The 19278-nt window shown below is 41.5% G+C and overlaps 1 protein-coding gene across 13 annotated transcripts in view; it reads left to right on the forward strand.

Annotated features, from left to right (window-relative positions):
- Positions 1-6620, forward strand: part of ADGRL2 (adhesion G protein-coupled receptor L2) — a 188569-nt gene extending 181949 nt beyond the window's left edge. For 7 of the 13 annotated variants that reach the window (XM_075557579.1, XM_075557586.1, XM_075557573.1 and 4 more), the window contains one exon: positions 4572-6615. In XM_075557579.1, the coding sequence (XP_075413694.1) occupies positions 4572-5326 (755 nt within the window). In that variant the 3' untranslated portion in view covers positions 5327-6615. Of the gene's footprint in view, positions 1-1419; positions 1502-4571 lie in introns of all 13 variants that reach the window. The other 6 variants (XM_075557623.1, XM_075557640.1, XM_075557632.1 and 3 more) reach the window with 4 other exon arrangements.
- Positions 6621-19278: the final 12658 nt, after the last annotated feature.

Raw genomic sequence — 19278 nt, forward strand, 5'->3', positions numbered from 1 at the left:
TTCACTCTGAAATGGGGGGGAAACCATTTTTATTTTCTTGTCACCCTGAGAAGGTAATTTTTCCAGGCCATGTGCAGTTTATTTAATAAACTGACATAAGAGATGCATGTTCTATTTCGTTCCAATTACGTATTTAAATGGTTCTGTTAAGGTTTTGGTATAGAATAGAAAAAGGTATAGTATTGAACCAAGCTGAATTTTAAACTTTTTAATCAGATTGCATCAGCTAGGCAAACAATGTCTGATAAGTATTGTAAGGTTTATAATTTGTCACGTAGAATGAGCACCATGCGTGTTACTTCCATGGCTATAGAATGAGTACCATGCGTGTTACTTCCATTGCTCTGATGTTTTACTCAATTCTGTGATGATGAGAAATGTAAATGGAACTGTTCGAGGATTCATTTTTTAAAACCTGGCAAACAAGAATATAGAATGATTGTTTGGGTGATAGAATTTGTGAATGGTCTAATGATTCATGTTACATGGTGCTTCCACCCCCTCCCCTCAGCATGTGTGCTTTTGCATATACTAAGAGAAGCTTTCTGCAATATCTCATCATATTTTCCCTGTTTGTGGAAGTTGTTTTTCCTCTTGCTTGTATCACAGTTGGTATTAACACAGATGTTTTCTTAAGGGATAATCCCACACCTGTAAATTCAGAAAGTTTGAGATTCCCTCTTCTGGGCGTCAGTGGTGATGTTTTTAATATTAAGCAGAAACATCTTGAAACATAATGTTGATTTCTGTGCATTTAATTGCCATTTTTGTTTAACAGTGATTTTAGGTAAATTAGTAAATGTTATCCCCAGCAGGTGTTTACTTGGGGGACTTAGAAAGCACCTGTGGATCACTGAAATTTAACTTCCCTCTCCCCTTTTCCTCCAAATTACTAGTTCAAATACAGTCAGGATATTTCAGCCGATTTCCCGTTGCCAACTTTTCTGCCAACCCTTGATGCATACAAAAAAATACTTTAGTGCAAGTGTGACACTAAAATAAGAGAACTGATGTGTTTTTCTCTGTTTCTTTGCTTTAGGAATGACTGGCAATTACCTACTAACAAACCCTCTTCTTCGACCCCACGGCACTAACAACCCCTATAACACATTGCTCGCTGAGACAGTTGTGTGTAATGCCCCTTCCGCTCCTGTATTTAACTCACCAGGTGTGCTTATACTTACAAATAACACTACCTATTTTGGCTGCGAAACAGAGCTTTGATATTTTCCCTGATTCTAAAATAAAAATTCTGTTACCATAGCTCTGTTAATATATCCTGAATTTCTCAATTAAAAGGGGGGTAAAAAAAAGATGTGGTACTGCCCATGCCAGGCTTTTCTTTAAAACTGCACTATATTATAGTAAAACCTCAATCATGATAGTAATTACCAATAACTATCCATGTTTTTAACACAGGTGGCATAAATCTTAATATATTATTACAGGACTGACATCACATGGTCTGAGAGCCCATCTTCAAGATTTATATCATTTAGAGGTATCCTATCTCTGTAATCTACTGTTCAGTTGACTCTAAAGCTTGCTGACAAAATTTGCTTATGGAATGAATTAGCTAATAATTTGGATGCCTAGGTATAGACAACTACGCCCAGCATTATCAACAAAACCAAACTATAGTATAGTGCAGCTTTATGGTAGTTTTTCTTTTTCCAGAAGAATACTTGGAGAATAAAGTTAATAATATTAGTCAGTTTATACTTATAGTTTGTATCATTATTGGGGGTATGGGCGGGTTGTCACTAACCCATCCTATATTACTGTGTTTTCTAATAGTTATTTTTAAGAACATATATATGTATATATATACTTAACGATAACAGAACACTCTAGACGTGGGTCAATGTTTTTGCATAATTATTGATAGCATATCATCTTTCATTGTGATTAATACTTGCCACAAAATAAACACAGAACTTTGTTTCCTTTTTTTCCTTAAAATTCTCTTTTTAACCTGACTGCAGCCTCTCTTTTCGTTCTCTTTGTTTTCTCACTTTCCCTTATGCTTTCCTCTAGCGACCTACAGAGAGACAAGTATGGGAGTAAAACTTAACTTTGCCTATCAAATGTAAATTTTTTCAGCATGCTTTTTAACGGGCACAATTAAAACATAACTAGCAGTCATGAAGTACACTCAGCGGGCAAGTGGTTCACAATTTGCAACTAAAATGTTACCAAATTCAAAAGTATATACATCTAGTAAAGTACTGCCCTTTTGTCAGTTACAAAGGTCTGTAGCAAAGGCTGTCCATACTTAACGTATATGCAATGCTGAAATAATTTGCTCCTTAAAGCCCGAAGTACTGTCAAACAAAATGCTTAATAATTGACTTATCATTTCTGCATTCCCACAGTAAGCTTGCTACAGGCTGTGCAAAGTCTTCAAGTGAATTACCTGGACTTGGGCAGGAAAAAAAATTGCCTCTTCAAAACCAGTCAAAAATGTGCTTAAGTCTGCAGTATATCATAGAAAACACCTGGATTACCCAGTGTCTGTGGATTTTTTAGTTTTATTAAGCCATGCTAGAGACGGGAAGTTTTTCATGAGATTGAATCTCTGCCGAAGAAACAAACGCTAGCTTGTGGTCTGTGTGCAACTGGAAACGCCCACAGTGGCTGTGTGGGACGCCCATGCAGATTTGTAAAGCTGGAGACTTGTGTAGCAAATCCAAAGAGACCTTCTAAAGCACCTATCCGACCTGATTGTGTTGCACATGCCACGCGTTGCAAATTTAGCGCTCACTTACTCCTTTGGAGAAGTGGGGCCAGAATTATTTTTAAGATAACAAGAATCACTAACCAATGTAATTCTCCCATTTTCTCCTTTTCTGCTAAAGATGATTTATCCAACAATCATCAGCCATATATCACTCAAGAAGTTTGCGCCAGACAATGCAGAGAATTTTGTTGGGTTTTTTTTCTGAAAGAAACTGTGTTTTCTAAGGTAATCTGCAGCTTTAAGAGTGGAGTGAGAGCTGAAAAGAGAAATACGCTCTTTTTCCGTAAGAATTGAATTTTTTCCTAAACTCCTCCAAGCCTTGCATACAATGCAGCAGCCTCACAGTGGTCAGTTTCATTAACATCATCTCATTCTTTTTATTTTTTCCAGACCTATCTGTAGACAAGTAATTTTTTTTCTCTAGGTTTTTAAGACTGAATAACCTAACTTTTCATGGTGCAGCCCATTTAATTTTCTCTGAAACTTTTTTTTCTCCATTTGCCTGAGCAGCACTGTGATGTCTCAGTTTACATGTTTATGTGTCTGTAGATAAACACCTCTGACAAGTAGAGCATGTTACCATACTTTTTTTCCTCCTAAACCTCTTTTCATATCTTCAGCAGATGTATTCAATCTTTCATTCCTTTGGAAATAAAAATAAACTAGCCAAGGCTGACTCTCTTCTCCCATTCCATAGTTAATATTTACTCTTGGTTTAATTTCTGTGAGCCATACTTGAAAAATTTCTAACATTTCTGCGTCTGACCTCCATGCACATGGTACCCGTGGGCCAACCCTGTCCAGTGGACTCTGCGGGTTCATTCGGTGCTGTCACTGTGACTGATGCAGACTGCAGGGCTGCAGGCAAACTCCGACCATTAGAAGCCTGAGGCCATTGTTAATCGAGAGATGATTACACTGCCAAAGAATCAAAACATTAAAAACTATTCAATGACAGAAAATAAAAGAAAAGGCTGCTATTGCTTGTAATCTAATTTGTTGAACCCTTGCTCTAAGTTGCTGAGAAGCTAGAAATTCTTCATCATGTTACAATAAATCATTTTACTTTCTTTTATATATCAGCTACTCTTAGGCCAGATAGCCTGAGCAGACAGACATGATGTGAGTTGTCCAAAGTGAGTCATTCCACCTGCTGTCTTTCGTGTTGTTGGATGGTGCTTGTGGGCCCCCGGTCCAGTTAGTGTGAGAGATGGCTGTCTTTGTTTAACACAAATTCTTCGTATCTGTCCATTTTTTTCCCATTCTTTTTTTTACTTCATCTCCAGAAAAAGGAAATGTTAGAATGTTGTTTTTTAAAGTTGCTTGCCAGTTATGTGGGTTTATGTTGTACATTTGCCTTCAGTTTTTGTACGTGCTGTGTTCCTTTTTTAATTTAGTGTTGTTTAGGACAAATTCTGTTAATTTCATTTTCCTAAATCATAGTCTCGTACTTTAAAATGTAAATGTCACCAGTGGATTGCTTTGCATTAACTATGCAAGGGCATGGAGTGAAGTCGTCTTTGTGTGTCAGAGATTTGACCCAAACTGAATCAATACCCACTGTCTCCCTAAAATTGATAAAGTAATATTCTGTATGCCATCTTCCCTCCCTGGAAAACAGTATTACTCTTTAACATTTTTTCCTGTTAAATCTAAGGGGTTACAACTGTTTACAGTTGGGCATGCTGGAAAGCCTGGCACTTTTCAAGTGTTAGCTTTCAAATACAACTTTGTCCTGAACGACATTAAAAAGTGTTGTACAAACGCGCATATAAGGATTCTCTCGAAAGGAGCAGCGGCAGTAACAGAACCCCATCCTTTTCTGTTCCAGGACATTCACTGAACAATGCCAGGGATACAAGTGCCATGGATACTCTACCGCTAAATGGTAATTTTAACAACAGCTACTCACTGCGGAAGGGGGACTATAATGACAGCGTGCAAGTCGTGGACTGTGGACTAAGTCTGAATGATACTGCTTTTGAGAAAATGATCATCTCAGAGTTAGTGCACAACAACCTACGGGGCGGCAGCAAGACTCACAACCTGGAGCTCACGCTGCCAGTCAAGGCTCTGATTGGAGGGAGCAGCAGTGAAGATGATGCCATCGTGGCCGACGCTTCATCTTTAATGCACGGAGACCACCCGGGGCTGGAGCTCCACCAGAAAGAGCTCGAGGCCCCGCTCATTCCGCAACGGACTCACTCCCTTCTGTACCAACCCCAGAAGAAAGCGAAGCCCGAGGGAACGGACAGCTATGTCTCCCAGCTGACGGCTGAGGCCGAGGACCACCTACAGTCCCCCAACAGAGACTCTCTCTATACAAGCATGCCCAATCTTAGAGACTCTCCCTATCAGGAGAGCAGCCCCGAGGTGGAAGAGGACCTCTCTCCCTCCAGGAGGAGTGAGAATGAGGACATTTACTATAAAAGCATGCCAAATCTGGGAGCTGGCCATCAGCTTCAGATGTGCTACCAGATCAGCAGGGGCAATAGTGATGGCTATATAATCCCCATTAACAAAGAAGGGTGTATTCCGGAAGGAGATGTTAGGGAAGGACAAATGCAGCTGGTCACAAGTCTTTAATAGTGCAGCTAAGCAGTCCCAAGGGCCACAATGCAAGTATTCATAAACAAAGACTCCGCCGACAGCCCCACGCAACTCCCTCCAGCTCTGCTGAAGAGACAGCTCTGTTGACTTGTGGTTCTCCAGTGTAAAGAAAGATGGACTGAACCTTGCAGTTCTGTGAATTTTTATAAAACATACAAAAACTTTATATATACACAGAGTATACTAAAATGAATTATTTGTTACAAAGAAAAGAGATGCCAACCAGGTATTTTAAGATTCTGCTGCTGTGTAGAGAAATTGTGAACAAGCAAAACAAAACTTGCCAGCCATTTTACTGCAGCAGTTTGTGAACTAGATTTGTAAACATGGCTGCACCATTTTTGTAGGCCTGCATTGTATTATATACAAGACGTAGGCTTTAAAATCCTGTGGGACGAATTTACTGTACCTTACTGTTCCTGACAAGACTTGGAAAAGCAGGAGAGAGATTCTGCATCAGTTTGCAGTTCACTGCAAATCTTTTACATTGAGGCAAAGATTGAAAACATGTTTAACCACTAGCAATCAAGCCACGGGCCTTATTTCATATGTTTCCTCAACTGTACAATGAACTATTCTCATGAAAAATGGCTAAAGAAATTATATTTTGTTCTATTGCTAGGGTAAAATAAATACGTTTGTGTCCAACTGAAATATAATTGTCATTAAAATAATTTTAAAGGGTTTGAAGAAAATATTGTGAAACGCTCTTGGTTGCACATGTCATGCAATGTTTTTTCCTTACACTTTGTCATGGTAAGCTCTACTCATTTTCACTTAAATTCCCCACTGTATGCAGTGTTCTGCTTGGACAAGTTAGTCTTTATTATTACAGTTAAATTTCGTATTGCCAAAAGAACGTGTTTTAGGGGGAAGAAAACTCTTCGAAGCCAGTTATGCCATGCCTTGCACAAATGGGGTGAAATCTAGAAGAGATTGCTAGTCTGTCCTCTGTTCATTCTTAAACAGAGGGCAAAGAAGGCACTGGGCACTTCTCACAAACTTTCTAGTGAACAAAAGGTGCCTATTCTTTTTTTAAAAAAATAAAACATAAATATTACTCTTCCATATTCCTTCTGCCTATATTTAGTAATTAATTTATTTTATGATAAAGTTCTAATGAAATGTAAATTGTTTCAGCAAAATTCTGCTTTTCTTTTCATCCCTTTGTGTAAACCTGTTAATAATGAGCCCATCACTAATATCCAGTGTAAAGTTTAACACGGTTTGACAGTAAATAAATGTGAATTTTTTTCAAGTAGCTAACGTGCACTTTTGTGTATGGGACATAATTGGCTTAAGCACACTGGTCTCTCCCCACCCCTGCAACCCACTTGAAGTAGATGCCTTCATAATCTTAACCGAAGGGTTTTTGACAGGGTGCAGCGAAGTTGCCTGCGTGCTCGGCATGCGGAACGTTATAAAATTCTTTTGTATCCCAGTTACCGATCATACGACGGTGTTCCACGTGCACACGTAAGCTCCGGCTGTTTCCGTAGGGAAACGTACAGAGACGGCTTCCGTTGAGCATTTGCATTGCACCAGAGCGGAGAATGTGCAAACTAAAAAATAGAGAACGAACTAAGGGGGAGGTTTAGACATTCTGGGATCAAATTTGAACATCATCAAAAATTGGATTTTCAGCAGTCTGGAGGAGAATTCCTCAAACAGACTTCCCCAATTGAAGGCTCGTAAGTACCCCTGTAGGCAGCCGCAAGCGGCAATATTTGTTATCATGGGGACTTCTAACTCTCAGTTCAAGAATCACATAATTGAATCTCAACGAATAGATTTTTCCGGCCTACATCGTAAGAATTTATACCAAATTCCCATGAAGCTTAGTGATTCTTTCAAGGGCTTCCACCAAGTTAAAAATCACTTATTATGTGTGGACGCCCTTAGTCATGCCTATTGAGATTAAAAATAGTAAGAAAGTAGGGGTTGCATGCAAATCTAAATGAGAACCCATATCTATATGTGAATATAGTTATGCAGACAATAACCAAATATGTAAATGGACTATTAAGGATGAGAAAAGGACTATAAAACCTATCAAATAGAGATTGATCATAAGAAATTATATTAATGTTCAAGCAGAATTTGAATTTCTTTTGCTAAAATTCTTCAGGTGTTTATAACATGATGGAGAAGGGAGCTTTATATTGATAAATATTATTTTAATATTCTGTTTTGTCGCATTTATTTTTCAAAATCAGCTGCTGCAATATTCTGTCGATGGATACTTCCCAGTATGCAAACTTTCTAGAGCCAGGCTGGTTCCATGATGAATTTATTTACAAGGCAGTGTTGGTTATTCATCTGGGTCTATTTCTCTCCCTTGAGACAGTTCTTAAATGAAACTGATGCAGTGTTCCTAAATGATTAGTGTTGCTTTAAGATAAGCGTCTTCCCTTGGAAGAAAGCCAGTTAGATGCGCTCATTCATTTTTTCCATCAAAATAATTGTTTTTAAAATAGACTTCTTTTGGGGAAAATCTATCTATAAACGTTGCCTTCAATTCCATCCAGAATGTCCCCTGGACCCATTATCGTTGAGTGGGTTCCAGCTCGTGACCCTATAGAACAATGAAGATGCCCTATACAGCACAGTAAATGTACCCAGAGGTTTTCCAAGTCTGATGTTTACGAAGCAGACGGCCGCATCGTCCTCCCTGATGGGGTCTAGCTGCCGAGCTGGCTTTCTGTAGCAGGCAAGTGTTTACCCACTGAACCCTGTGGCTCATGTGTCAGAATCTACTCCATGGAAATTCGGACAGGATCTCCCTAGGACAGAGTAATTTCTTACATTTAAAACTACAGTCTACTGCCTATCTTTTAATACGGCTGCTTTAACTCTGTCCGTCAGCCAGGTTTCCTTCAGTCGAACCAGACTTCTCCAGGAGATAGAGTTGCAGCCTGGATTCGTTTTGCTGAGACAGGCACAGCTGAGAGCGTTTGCAGTGCTCCATTATTGTCACTCTTCTGTGGACAGTTACGCTATTGGCCTATTAATATGCAGGGATGTTGGTTTCCATTTATTCCAGGTGAGGATAACAAAATAGGTCAGAGGTTTTCATTTTAAAACACAGGCTTGTGTTTGTCCTATTTACTAAAAACATTGAGGTGTAAACATCTAGTGTGTTAATTTTTTACACCTGTTAATCTAATTGTCATTTTGAATCGTATGTAGAAGAGAATCCATACAATCTATAAATTATAGTGCCAATGCTATTTCCATCTATTTAAGTGTATGTAATTATATTTAATATTAAGTTAAAGTTACTTGACAAAAAACATCATTGTCTCCTCCTGAAAAGGAAGAATCATGGGCAAAGTCATTGCCAAATTTTTCAAAAGCAGAGTTCAGGTTCACTGGTTAGAGGAGGGCGCTCAGGATGCTTTCGTTACTGGTTTAAACCAGTAAGGGGAGCATGCGCTGTTCCATCAACCAGCCAGATTGAATCTCTGCCTTCAACCGAGCCTGTAAGGGCACGCTCACAAGGGAGTTTTGTAAGAAAATGCCAACTTGATAACAGTTTCGTTTACGTTCTAGCACTCAAAAGCAAAACTTTGAAGGAACGTGTGCAGGCCGACTGCACACCGCTCCAGACTTTCTTGAGACGACAGTTGTCATGTCATTGAAGAACACTGCCTGAGTCTGAGTGTGCCAAGAACGCTCACCAGCCTGTGTTGTATATATTTCTCTTTGAGTGAAAAGTACTGCATTACATCTCAAACATCAGGAGGAAAAGTTAGTGGCATATTGAACATAGATGGAAATGACTTCACAGTGTCATGAAATGTGCATGCTTTTTATGTAAAAAAAGTCGTATCACATGCTTCCTGCTAGTGAGCTTCCAGTTGATTTTGAGTAGTCCTTAAATACCATGGAGCAGCTGACTGGCAACATTAGTGCTAGAGGATGAGTGAATAGTAGTGGGTTTAGAGATTAGTTCATGACAGTCTTAATTATCATTTCAATGGCTTGGAAGGAAATTTTGCTGTTGTCGGTTTGGTTTGATTTTTTTCCCTCCCGGTGATCATAGAAACACACTGTCTTAGCTAAATTCACCAAGCAGAACATAGAAGGCGATCACATTTTTCACCAACATGTACTCTGTGTATCATAATGAGTTGTTTAAATGTGCAGTGGAACTGACAAACTTTGGGAAGTTATCCAAGTTCATTTTAAGGCACTGTGGCCACCCAGCTTTCAAGGCCAGAGTCACATCTCTGTCAGAGGGCATTCATGATAAGCTGTAAGTGCACTGTCTAATTAGTCTAATTAAGTGTACTGTAAGCGTTTTTCAAATATTGGATCTAGCCCACTCCTCATCTCTTAATCAGGCGTTTCCTGAGTCTTCATCTTTTCCTGGTGGCATCCTGTTTGAGTGTGCAGTTTCTCAGGAGAGCTCCAGAGGCCAGCCTTCTGGTCTGAGGTTTTAAAGCTTATTGTTTAAAGTGGTGAGATTTTTCTGAACAAATGGATTGTGAGGTGCTGTTAGAAACCTCACTGCCTGGGTTAAGGGCGCAGCCGCCAAACAAGCTGTCCGGGAGAAACAGTGGTGGCAGACCGCTTTTGAAGGTGTACAGCCTTTGGACGCCTCCGGGAGAGTTCCACGCTGCCCTGTAACATCCCTTGGATTCAGAACTGACTGCACACAACACAAACACACTGGCATGTGAAATATGGATCAGTATTTGAAATAAGCAATAAAATAGCTTACTCAATGACAGTTGACCTCTCCGAAATGTTTGCCTGCTATGGGGAGGGGAAAAATGTTTCACGGATCCTTTGCACAGTGTCCTGTTGCATGCTCTTTTGGGGACTGTAAGACAAGACACTCCCGAGAAGTTTTTTAAAAGCATGATCTTCGGCAAAGCAACAATTTCTGAGCCTAGTGGCGGTGACGAATGATCTGTTGATGAGTGGTTTTTAAATGTGTTTTTCATAAGCGTTCCTAAGTCATGTCAAAACTAAGCTTTTAAAAAGTATTTTGGCAATCAGCAACATGACTTATTTTATCCAGCAAAAAATTTTATCTCACTATATTCTCATAGAAAGCCTGATAGCTACGTATAGAACCACCAGGAACAATAATGATAGGGTATCAAAGATATTGATTATGTGAAAGATGCATTTTTTCTGCTGAAAAAAAACATTTTAATACATGGCTTTTTAAACTAAAACTTAGCACTAGCATCAACTAAACTAGCACTAGTAAAGACAAAATGGTTGTCTCGTGTTTTAAAAGGTATTCCCTATGACATGTTTTTGTCCCACTACCTAATTTTACAGAGTGCAACAGGAATAAAACTGTTGTGACAGTTTAACAGATGCATTAGATATAAGCCAGGCCATGTACCAAATCCCGTGTGCTTTATTTGCAAATAATCCTCTCAGCATCCCTCTGAGAAGAGCACTCATTTCCCACTTTGCAAAGAAGAAAAGGCATTTGCTGAGGTGAGTGGCAGATGTTTACAGTGCTGTCAGATCCCCCCATTTAGCTCACACGTGTCACCTCTGGTTTTTCTTGGGAGTTTCCTTATCGCTCGGGCACTCTTTTGGGAGTTGCAGGGTGGGGGTGGAGAGTGTCCCTCTCCTGTCCCCTTGGTCTGTCAGTCAGCCCCTGTAAAGATGGCAGCCCAGGACTCCCTGAGGGGCAAGCGGGATTGCTCGGAGTTGGAATGGGCTTTGTGGCACCCAGCATCAACAGCAGAGATGTTTACAAAGAAAAAAATCGACACAGGTAAGTCAAGAGTCTTTCAGTGAAGATAGTCACGGTAAAGGATAAATCTGCTTACCTCTAACGCACAAAATCTCGGCAGCTTTGGGTTCGTGAGTTGGATGGGAGTGGAAATAGAGTTCACTGTTGGTTGGTTAGCGACTTGTCCACAAACAGAGGAGTTGCACTGGAGTTAAAAAGAGTCACAGGATTTGGATTCCAGGCCCTGATTTCTCGTCCTCGACTCGCTGGTGCCATCAGCAACCACAAAGGAAGGGAACAAAGGAGGAAGAGTGTGGACCTGTTGGTGTTTGTTTCCATTCCCCAAGCAGCAATAACAGCAAAACAGTTGTGAGGAATCAAAATGTTTGAGTTCTTATTTTAAAGTTACTGTATCTAAGCTGTCTATCTATGTGTGTTTCCATGTTCACGGGGGCCTTAAAATCCATATTCTAATTTTGTCTTTACCAGTCAGAGACCTTTTATTCTGCAAAAGAAAGAGCTTGGACTAAAGTCATATTTTTACCTCCAGAAAAAGTATTTCCTTTGGAGATCACAGGTCACACAGGCATTTGTTTATTCCAAACAAAATGTGATTAACTGGGCCTTTGTGATCGGGAGGGCTGCAGGGAGGTCTGTCAGGAGTGCACTTGTCAGTCTTATTAGGGTGTTTTCAAAAAACAAGCAAAAAGACCCGCTTGATAACAGTGGCGTCGGAGCGGAGCTGGTGCCGCCCTTCACTCCTGGCGGGGCAAAAGGCTCAGCAGCGTATGGGCCCTGCCTGGGGCATTCCCAGAACAGCCTTGGTAGCTATGCTCCACGGACACAGGTGATCGTAGAGGCTTATTAGAAGTTTTAAGAAAATTGAAAGCTACATTGATTTTTTAAAAAGGACAGCAAAGTTGCATAGAATAAAAGTCATGTAGACCTAGATGTCCAGAAACAATAGTGTCACATTTTTCATTGAGATTTCTGCAATTTGGGAGTCATCGATCTTGAGTGACTCCTGGCCACGTACCGCGAGGGTTCCGGATCCTTGGAAGGAATACTTGGAGAAGTTGTGCGCCACGGCAGGCCGCCTGCTCGTCTGCGGGGCATTTATTGCTTTAGGATCATTACACTGAAGTCGCATTACACGTTAAAACTGGCTTAGAAAATTTAAGTACTTCAATTAGAGCAACTGGAAAGTCGCGGGGTCCTCTTTCAAATTGAGCTTTACTCTTAGGACCCGGGCATTTTAGCACTGTTCTGTTCTGGCCCCGAGGACCGGTTTGCTTAGCTCATCGCCGGGGGCAGCACCAAGAAGGAACTACTGTTTACATAGCTAGCCCCGCAGTATCGTAAAGGAAGGGCGTGAGGAATCTGAAGGACTCCGCTCTGGGCTCCTTCCCCAAGTGGACACAGCAGCCTGAATGTGGGTCCCCTGCTACCTCCTAGGTCTGTGCCCACCCCTGCCAGCCTCGCCTGGCGCCTCACCTGCCCCCTCTCTGCCTTTGCTCTCAAAGGTTGTAGCTTTCTGTTCATTTCCTCCTAATATTTACTGTTATTCATTAGATTTTTAAAACCTTTTCATTCTTAATCATGTCTACTTTTACATGCCATCTCCTTTTATGGATTTTAATCTTCTGATTAGTGTATATATTTCCTTTCATTGTCTTCTAGCCTCATGTGCTTTTAAAAGAATCTCATACACTTTATATTCAATTCTAGTATTAACCTTTTATCTTTATTGGGCTATAAGCCTGCTTATATTTAAATTTTACTTTTATTTCACTTTTTAAGTTCGTTTCTTCTTGTCCTTCAAATTCTTTTTAATATAAAATCACTCCGTGTCTTTTTAACCCTGTGCTCTCGTTATTGTTTGTTTTTTAAGAGTCAGCAAAAAGTCTGCTCGCAAAGATTGTCACGTTGAAAAGTCTTCCAGCAAGCATGGCAGTCCTCCAAGTCATCCATGCTGATGTAGGCGGGTGGGTGCCAAGCAAACTCACTGCCAGCTAGTTGCCCTGGTAGGACAAGGGAGAGTTGCCCCTGTGGGTTTCCCAGACTGCTAACTCTATTGGGGGTAGAAAGCTTCATCTTCTCCTGTGGAATGACTAGTGGTTTCAAACTACTGACCTTGCAGTTAGCAGCCCCATGTGTAACCACCGCAGCACCAGAGCATGTTGGATGAGATCAAGTGTAGAAGATCAAAGTGAGTCAGAGAACAGAAGCCATACCAAGAAGTGATTTTATGTCTCTGCTCCTGTGCCGGCAGTATGACTTTTCTTTAACCCTTTTCAGTTTTCTTGAAAGCTTAGCCATACATTTTCATCATTTTATATTTACTGGGTTTTGCCAAAAGTTACATCAATAAATCTCTTACTTAATCAATATTAGTAATTAAAAAACAAATCAAAACCCCAAACCCAGTGCCATCAAGTTGATTCTGGTTCATCGTGACCTTGATAGGGTTTCTTAGCCTGTAAACCTTTAGGGGGGCTGACAGCCTCACCTTGTTTCCCTGCAGAGCAGCTCTAAGGTTTGAACCACCGACCTTGCAGTTACTGGTCCAGTGCTTACTTGGCAGTGCCACCAGGGCTCCATTGTATGTGTAATACTCAGTAGTATCAGTAAGTGCCATGCCAGGGGTGACCGACTAGTGATCCACATCATGGAGAGCTACAGCCTAGGGGGTTATGCTGAACCATGTCCTCAAAGTTATGTTGTAACCCCATCTCCAGACCTAGAGATGAGGGCGGCTTCTGTTTCTTTCTTTTTTTTTTTTTTTAAGTCTAGATCTTTCTAGATTTTTTTTCTTTTATTTTTTTAACATTTTATTAGGGATTCATACAACTCTTATCACAATCCACACATAAACATACATCAATTGTATAAAGCACATCCGTACATTCTTTGCCCTAATCACTCTCAAAGCATTTGCTCTCCACTTAAGCCCTCCGCATCAGGTCCTCTTTTTTTTCCCCTCCCTCCCCGCATCCCCCTTCCTCATGAACCCTTGATAATCCACAGATTGTTATTTTGTCATATCTTGCCCTATCCGGAGTCTCCCTTCACCCCCCCTTCTCTGCCGTCCATCTCCGAGGGAGGAGGTCACATGTGGATCCTTATAATCAGTTCCCCCTTTCCAACCCACTCACCCTCCACTCTCCCAGCATCACCCCTCAAACCCCTGGTCCTGAAGGTATCATCCACCCTGGATTCCCTGTGCCTCCAACTCCCATATGCACCAGTGTACAACCTCAGCCCTATCCAGTCCTACAAGGTAGAATTCGGATCATGGTAGTTGCGGGGAGGAAGCATCCAGGATCTGGGGGAAAGCTGTGTTCTTCATCGGTACTATATCGCACCCAGTGGTTGATATTTGGGCCTTGGGTCTCCACTCTGCACTTCCCCCTTCATTCACTATGGTATACACACACACACACACACATATATATATATATATATACTTTTTTTTTTTTTGCATGATGCCTTATACCTGGTCCCTTTGGCACCTTGTGATCGCACTGGCTGGTGTGCTTCTTCCATGTGGGCTTTATTGCTTCTGAGCTAGATGGCCGTTTGTTCACCTTCAAGCCTTTAAGACCCTAGACACTATCTCTTTCGATAGCTGGGCACCATCAGCTTTCTTCGCCACATTTGCTTATGCACCCGTTTGTCTTCGGCGATCGTATGATGGAGGTGTGCAGCCAGTGGCATGATTTTTTGTTCTTTGATGCCTGATAACTGATCCCTTCGGGACCACGCGATCACACAGGTTGGTGTGTTCTTCCATGTGGGCTTTGTTGCTTCTGAGTTAGATGGCCGCTTGTTTATCTTCAATGGCTTCTGTTTCTTCATGAACTTCCTAGTATGACCTTTGGCAGACTTGGTGTTTAGTTCCAGCAAATCCACTGAAGTGTTCTATGATATTTGACACATTTCAACTTCTCTGAGCTTTAAGGAAACCACATTGGAAATATTGGCTATGTCTTATAACTAAACCCAAATCATCAAGTAGCTTTTGATGCATAACAACCCCAAATCGGGTTTCCCAGGCTGTAACTCGTTATGGGGGCAGAGAGCTCTTTCTGCCACGCAGTGACTAGTGAGTCAACTGCCAACATTGTGGTTAGCACCCCAACGCTACCCGACACTGCCACCAGCGCTCCTTTCGGTTAACTAATCTCCCTGCCATCAGATCAGTTCAGACTCAGTGACGCTATAGGACAGGGTGGAAACTGCCCCCGTTGGTTTTCAGACTGCAAATCATTACAAGAGCAGAAAATCTCACCTTTCTCCCAAAGAGATGCTGGCGGGTTTGAACTGCTGACCTTGTTAGCAGCCCAATTTGTAATCCACTACGCCACCGGATATCCTTTCTCCTAAGTAAACTAAAACTCACTGTCATCAAGTCAATGTTGAAAGTGAGTTTCTAGTAGAACTGGACAGGGAGAACTGCTCCTTTGGGTTTCTGAGACTAACTTTTTTTTTTTTATAAGAGAGCTTTGTCCCACAGGACACATTCCTCATTGACCCGCACCACCATTGGGACAACACTAGAGGCACACAGCGGGAATTGTGCCCACCCTGAGCTCACAATGCCGAAGCCAGCCTCTGGGGGCATATAGCAGAGCAGCAGGGGGAGCAGAGCAATGAAGTCTTCAGGGCTAGATGTGGGGCCAGGGCATGACACCCCATCAGACTCGACTGGAAAGCACTTGTGAAGGACAACAAATAGACCCTGAACTATTTGTGCAGGTTTTTTATGTTGTTTTACTTTCTATTGTTCCTTCCTTGTACTCAGTCTTGTGATGGTACATAGCATGTCTACCTGGAACAGATAGGCGGGATAAACAAGCCAGAAGAGAGAACAATGTGATGATAGTTTCGGGGGGCACATGGAAGAACGGGAGGTGGGGGAAAGAAGTGGGTGTTAACAAACCTAGGGACAAGGGAACAGCAAGTGATCCAAAATCAGTGGCAAGGAGGGTGTAAGAGGTCTGGCAGGGCTGGATTCAGGGCAATGTAATGGAGGAATTACTAAAACCCAAAAGAAGGCTGAACATGATAGTGGGACAAGAAGAAAGTACAAAGAAAGAGAGGAAAGAACTAGGAGGCAAAGGGTAGTCATAGAGAACTAAATAGAGGCATATACAGATGTAAATATATTTTTATACGACGAGGAGGAAATAGAGATATTTATAGGTTTAGTATTAAGGAAACAGATGGACAGTGGGCCGCTGCTCAAGTACGCCCTCAGCACAAGAACACTTTGTTCTAACAATTCGGCAGTCTGAGATGCTCACCTGCCTGGCACTATCGCTGATGACAATGGGTGCACAAGCAAATGTGGTGAAGAAAGTTGATGGTGCCTGGCTACCAAAAGATATAGCACCTGAAGTCTTAAAGACCTGAAGATAAACAAGCAGCCATCTAGGTGAGAGACAACAAAACCCACATGGAAGAAGCATACCAGCCTTTTCCAACTCGATCGCTGAAGACAAAGTGGGTGCATAAGCAAAAGTTGTGAAGAAAGCTAATGGCTGTCAAATAGGGGTCCTGTAGGCTGGAAGATAAACCAGGGGCCATCTAACTGAGAAACAACAAAGCCCACATGCAAGAAGCACACCAGCCTGTGCGATCACAAGGCATCAAAGGTATCAGGTATCAGGCATCAAAGAACAACAACAAAAAACACAGCATTGTGAATGAGGGGGAGTGGGGACCCAGGGCTCATCTGTGGGAAATTGGACATCCCCTTGCAGAAGGACTTTGGGGAGTAGACAAGCCAGTCAGGGTACAGTGTAGCAATGATGAAATATACAGTTTTCCTCTAGTTCTTGAATGCTTCCTCTGCCCCACTATCATGATCCCAATTCTACCTTACAAATCCAGCTGGATGTACTGGAGGATGTACACTGGCACAGATAGGAACTGAAAACAGGTAATGCAGGACAGATGAACCCCTCAGGACCAGTGTTGAGAATGGTGGTACCCAGACGGTGGCGGGAAGGTGAGGGAGAAAAAGGGGAACAGATTACAAGGTCTACATATAACCTCCTCTCAGGGACAGACAGCAGAGAAGTGGCTGAAGGGAGATGACAGATGGTGTAAGATATGACAAAATAATAATTTATAAATTATCAAGGGTTCATGCGTGGGCAGGAGGGGAAAAATGAGCTGATACCAAGGGCTCAAGTAGAAAGCAAATGTTTTGAGGAGGATGATGGCAACATACGTACAAATGTGTTTGACAGAATGGATGGATGTATGGATTGTGATAAGAGTTGTACAAGCCCCCAATAAAATTATTTAAAAAAATAATAATAATAATAATAATAAAGAAAGAGCTTTATATACAAGAGCAATCGAATATTGAGAAAACATCCCTGCCTGATACAGATCAAGTCCATAAGTCCTATATTAGCCCATATGTCCGATACCAGTCTATCAATTCCTCTTCATATTCACAAAATACCTACAATGATGCCGAATGCAGGAAGATCACAGGCCAGTGGGTGGGAAGCTTGTGGATCCAGCGGCAGTGGAAGCATCCCAGTGCTGGCAGGGATCTCCACAAGGCTCCTTCAGCTCCAGGGCACTAGTGTAGCTCTGTGTGTCTTGCAGGCAGGAATGTCTCCCAGGGACTGTCTGTGTACCCACCTCCAGTGAGCTATTTATCTCCTAAGCACCTCTAAATGAGGTCATCAGCCTGCGACTTTATTGTCAGGCTAAACTCCACCTCTTCACTCTTAAGTCTTTTTTTTTTAATCATTTTAGTGATGGCTCTTACAACTCGTGTTGCAAACCATACATCAATTGTATCCGACATATTCGTACATATATTCCGGTTTTCTTTTCTAGACATTTACTTTCCATTGAGCCCTTGGGATCAGCTCCTTTTTTTTCCTCCCTCCTCCCTCCACCCAACCCTCGTGGCCCCCTGATAGATTGCAGATTGTTAATTATCCATCTCTCTTCCCCTGTGGCTTCTTTTCTTACCCCTGACTGGGGGTGTGTGGTTATACGCCATTCATGGTTGTCAGTGACCCCTCCATCCCACCTCTGCTCCTGTCCCCCTACCCCTTTGATAACTCTATTCCCATTCCTGTTCGTGGGTTCCATACCTATACCTATGCCTATACCTATGTACATGCTCCCGTCAGTCTAGATTGGGAGGCGGCGCTCTTCCCCCAAGAAGAGACTAACATGTTATGGTAGCTGGTGGCTTCACACTGCTGACCTTGCGGTTAGCTGCCCCACGCAGGAACACTACACTACCAGTAACTAAAGGGCAACATTAATGCAGTCAAAGCTCTCTAACCAACCCCCACTCAATGACCTTCCTTAATAGCCTCAATTCCCCCTCTCTTCATCTATGCATCGGGCTTTTAAAAATTCACACTCTAGCCCTGTCTGAACAGTTGGCCAGAGAACTGTTTGGCATAAGGAGCCAAGCCAGCAGCCTAGCCTCTGGTTTACCTGTTTGCTTCTCCCACCAACAGAGTTATAGCCTTGCCAGGAGTCAGTTTTGGTTTTGTTTCTGCCAATCCTATTTATGTTTGTATTGATGATTATAACTACATTATTTAATGAAAAATACGATTTAATGTGTGTAAGAAAAAGAGTCAATAAGCATGAGGTATTAGAAATTTACTTTTAATTGTGTGTACAAAACAACTGAAAATTAATTAGAAAACAAGAAGAAACTCAGGATTCTGTACTCAGAGCTCCCCAGTGACGTCTGCACATACTAAGCCCATTTCAACAGGAAAACTAAGTGTTGGCTAGCATACATGTATGCAAGCAAAACAACTCAACAAACCCATATTCAAAGAAAACCCTCAGCCAGGCATAAACAGGCTTTTGTTCCCAACCAGCTAATGAGCTAAATCCCCACTCAAATTGAGTAAGAGGGATTTTGCTGAGTGAGGAATTTATTTCATAAAATATATCCACCCTCACAGTTGATTATCCAGTAATATAAATTTACTATTTACCATGTATTTTAACATTAAAGCAAAGGTAAAGTGGTATATATGTATACATACATATATATGTGTGTATATATAATTCTAAATATAGTGTTCATTTTCTGTGACAAGCTATATAAATAATTTAACAAATTTGAGGCATGACGTTAGGAAGTTTTGGATTCATTTAGGCATAGGTTTAAGGTTTTGCTCTCTCTTGAGCAAATTACTTAACCTCTCTCAAGTTG

The sequence above is a fragment of the Tenrec ecaudatus genome, chromosome 1 (genome assembly GCF_050624435.1).
Source record: "Tenrec ecaudatus isolate mTenEca1 chromosome 1, mTenEca1.hap1, whole genome shotgun sequence".
NCBI lineage: Eukaryota > Metazoa > Chordata > Mammalia > Afrosoricida > Tenrecidae > Tenrec > Tenrec ecaudatus.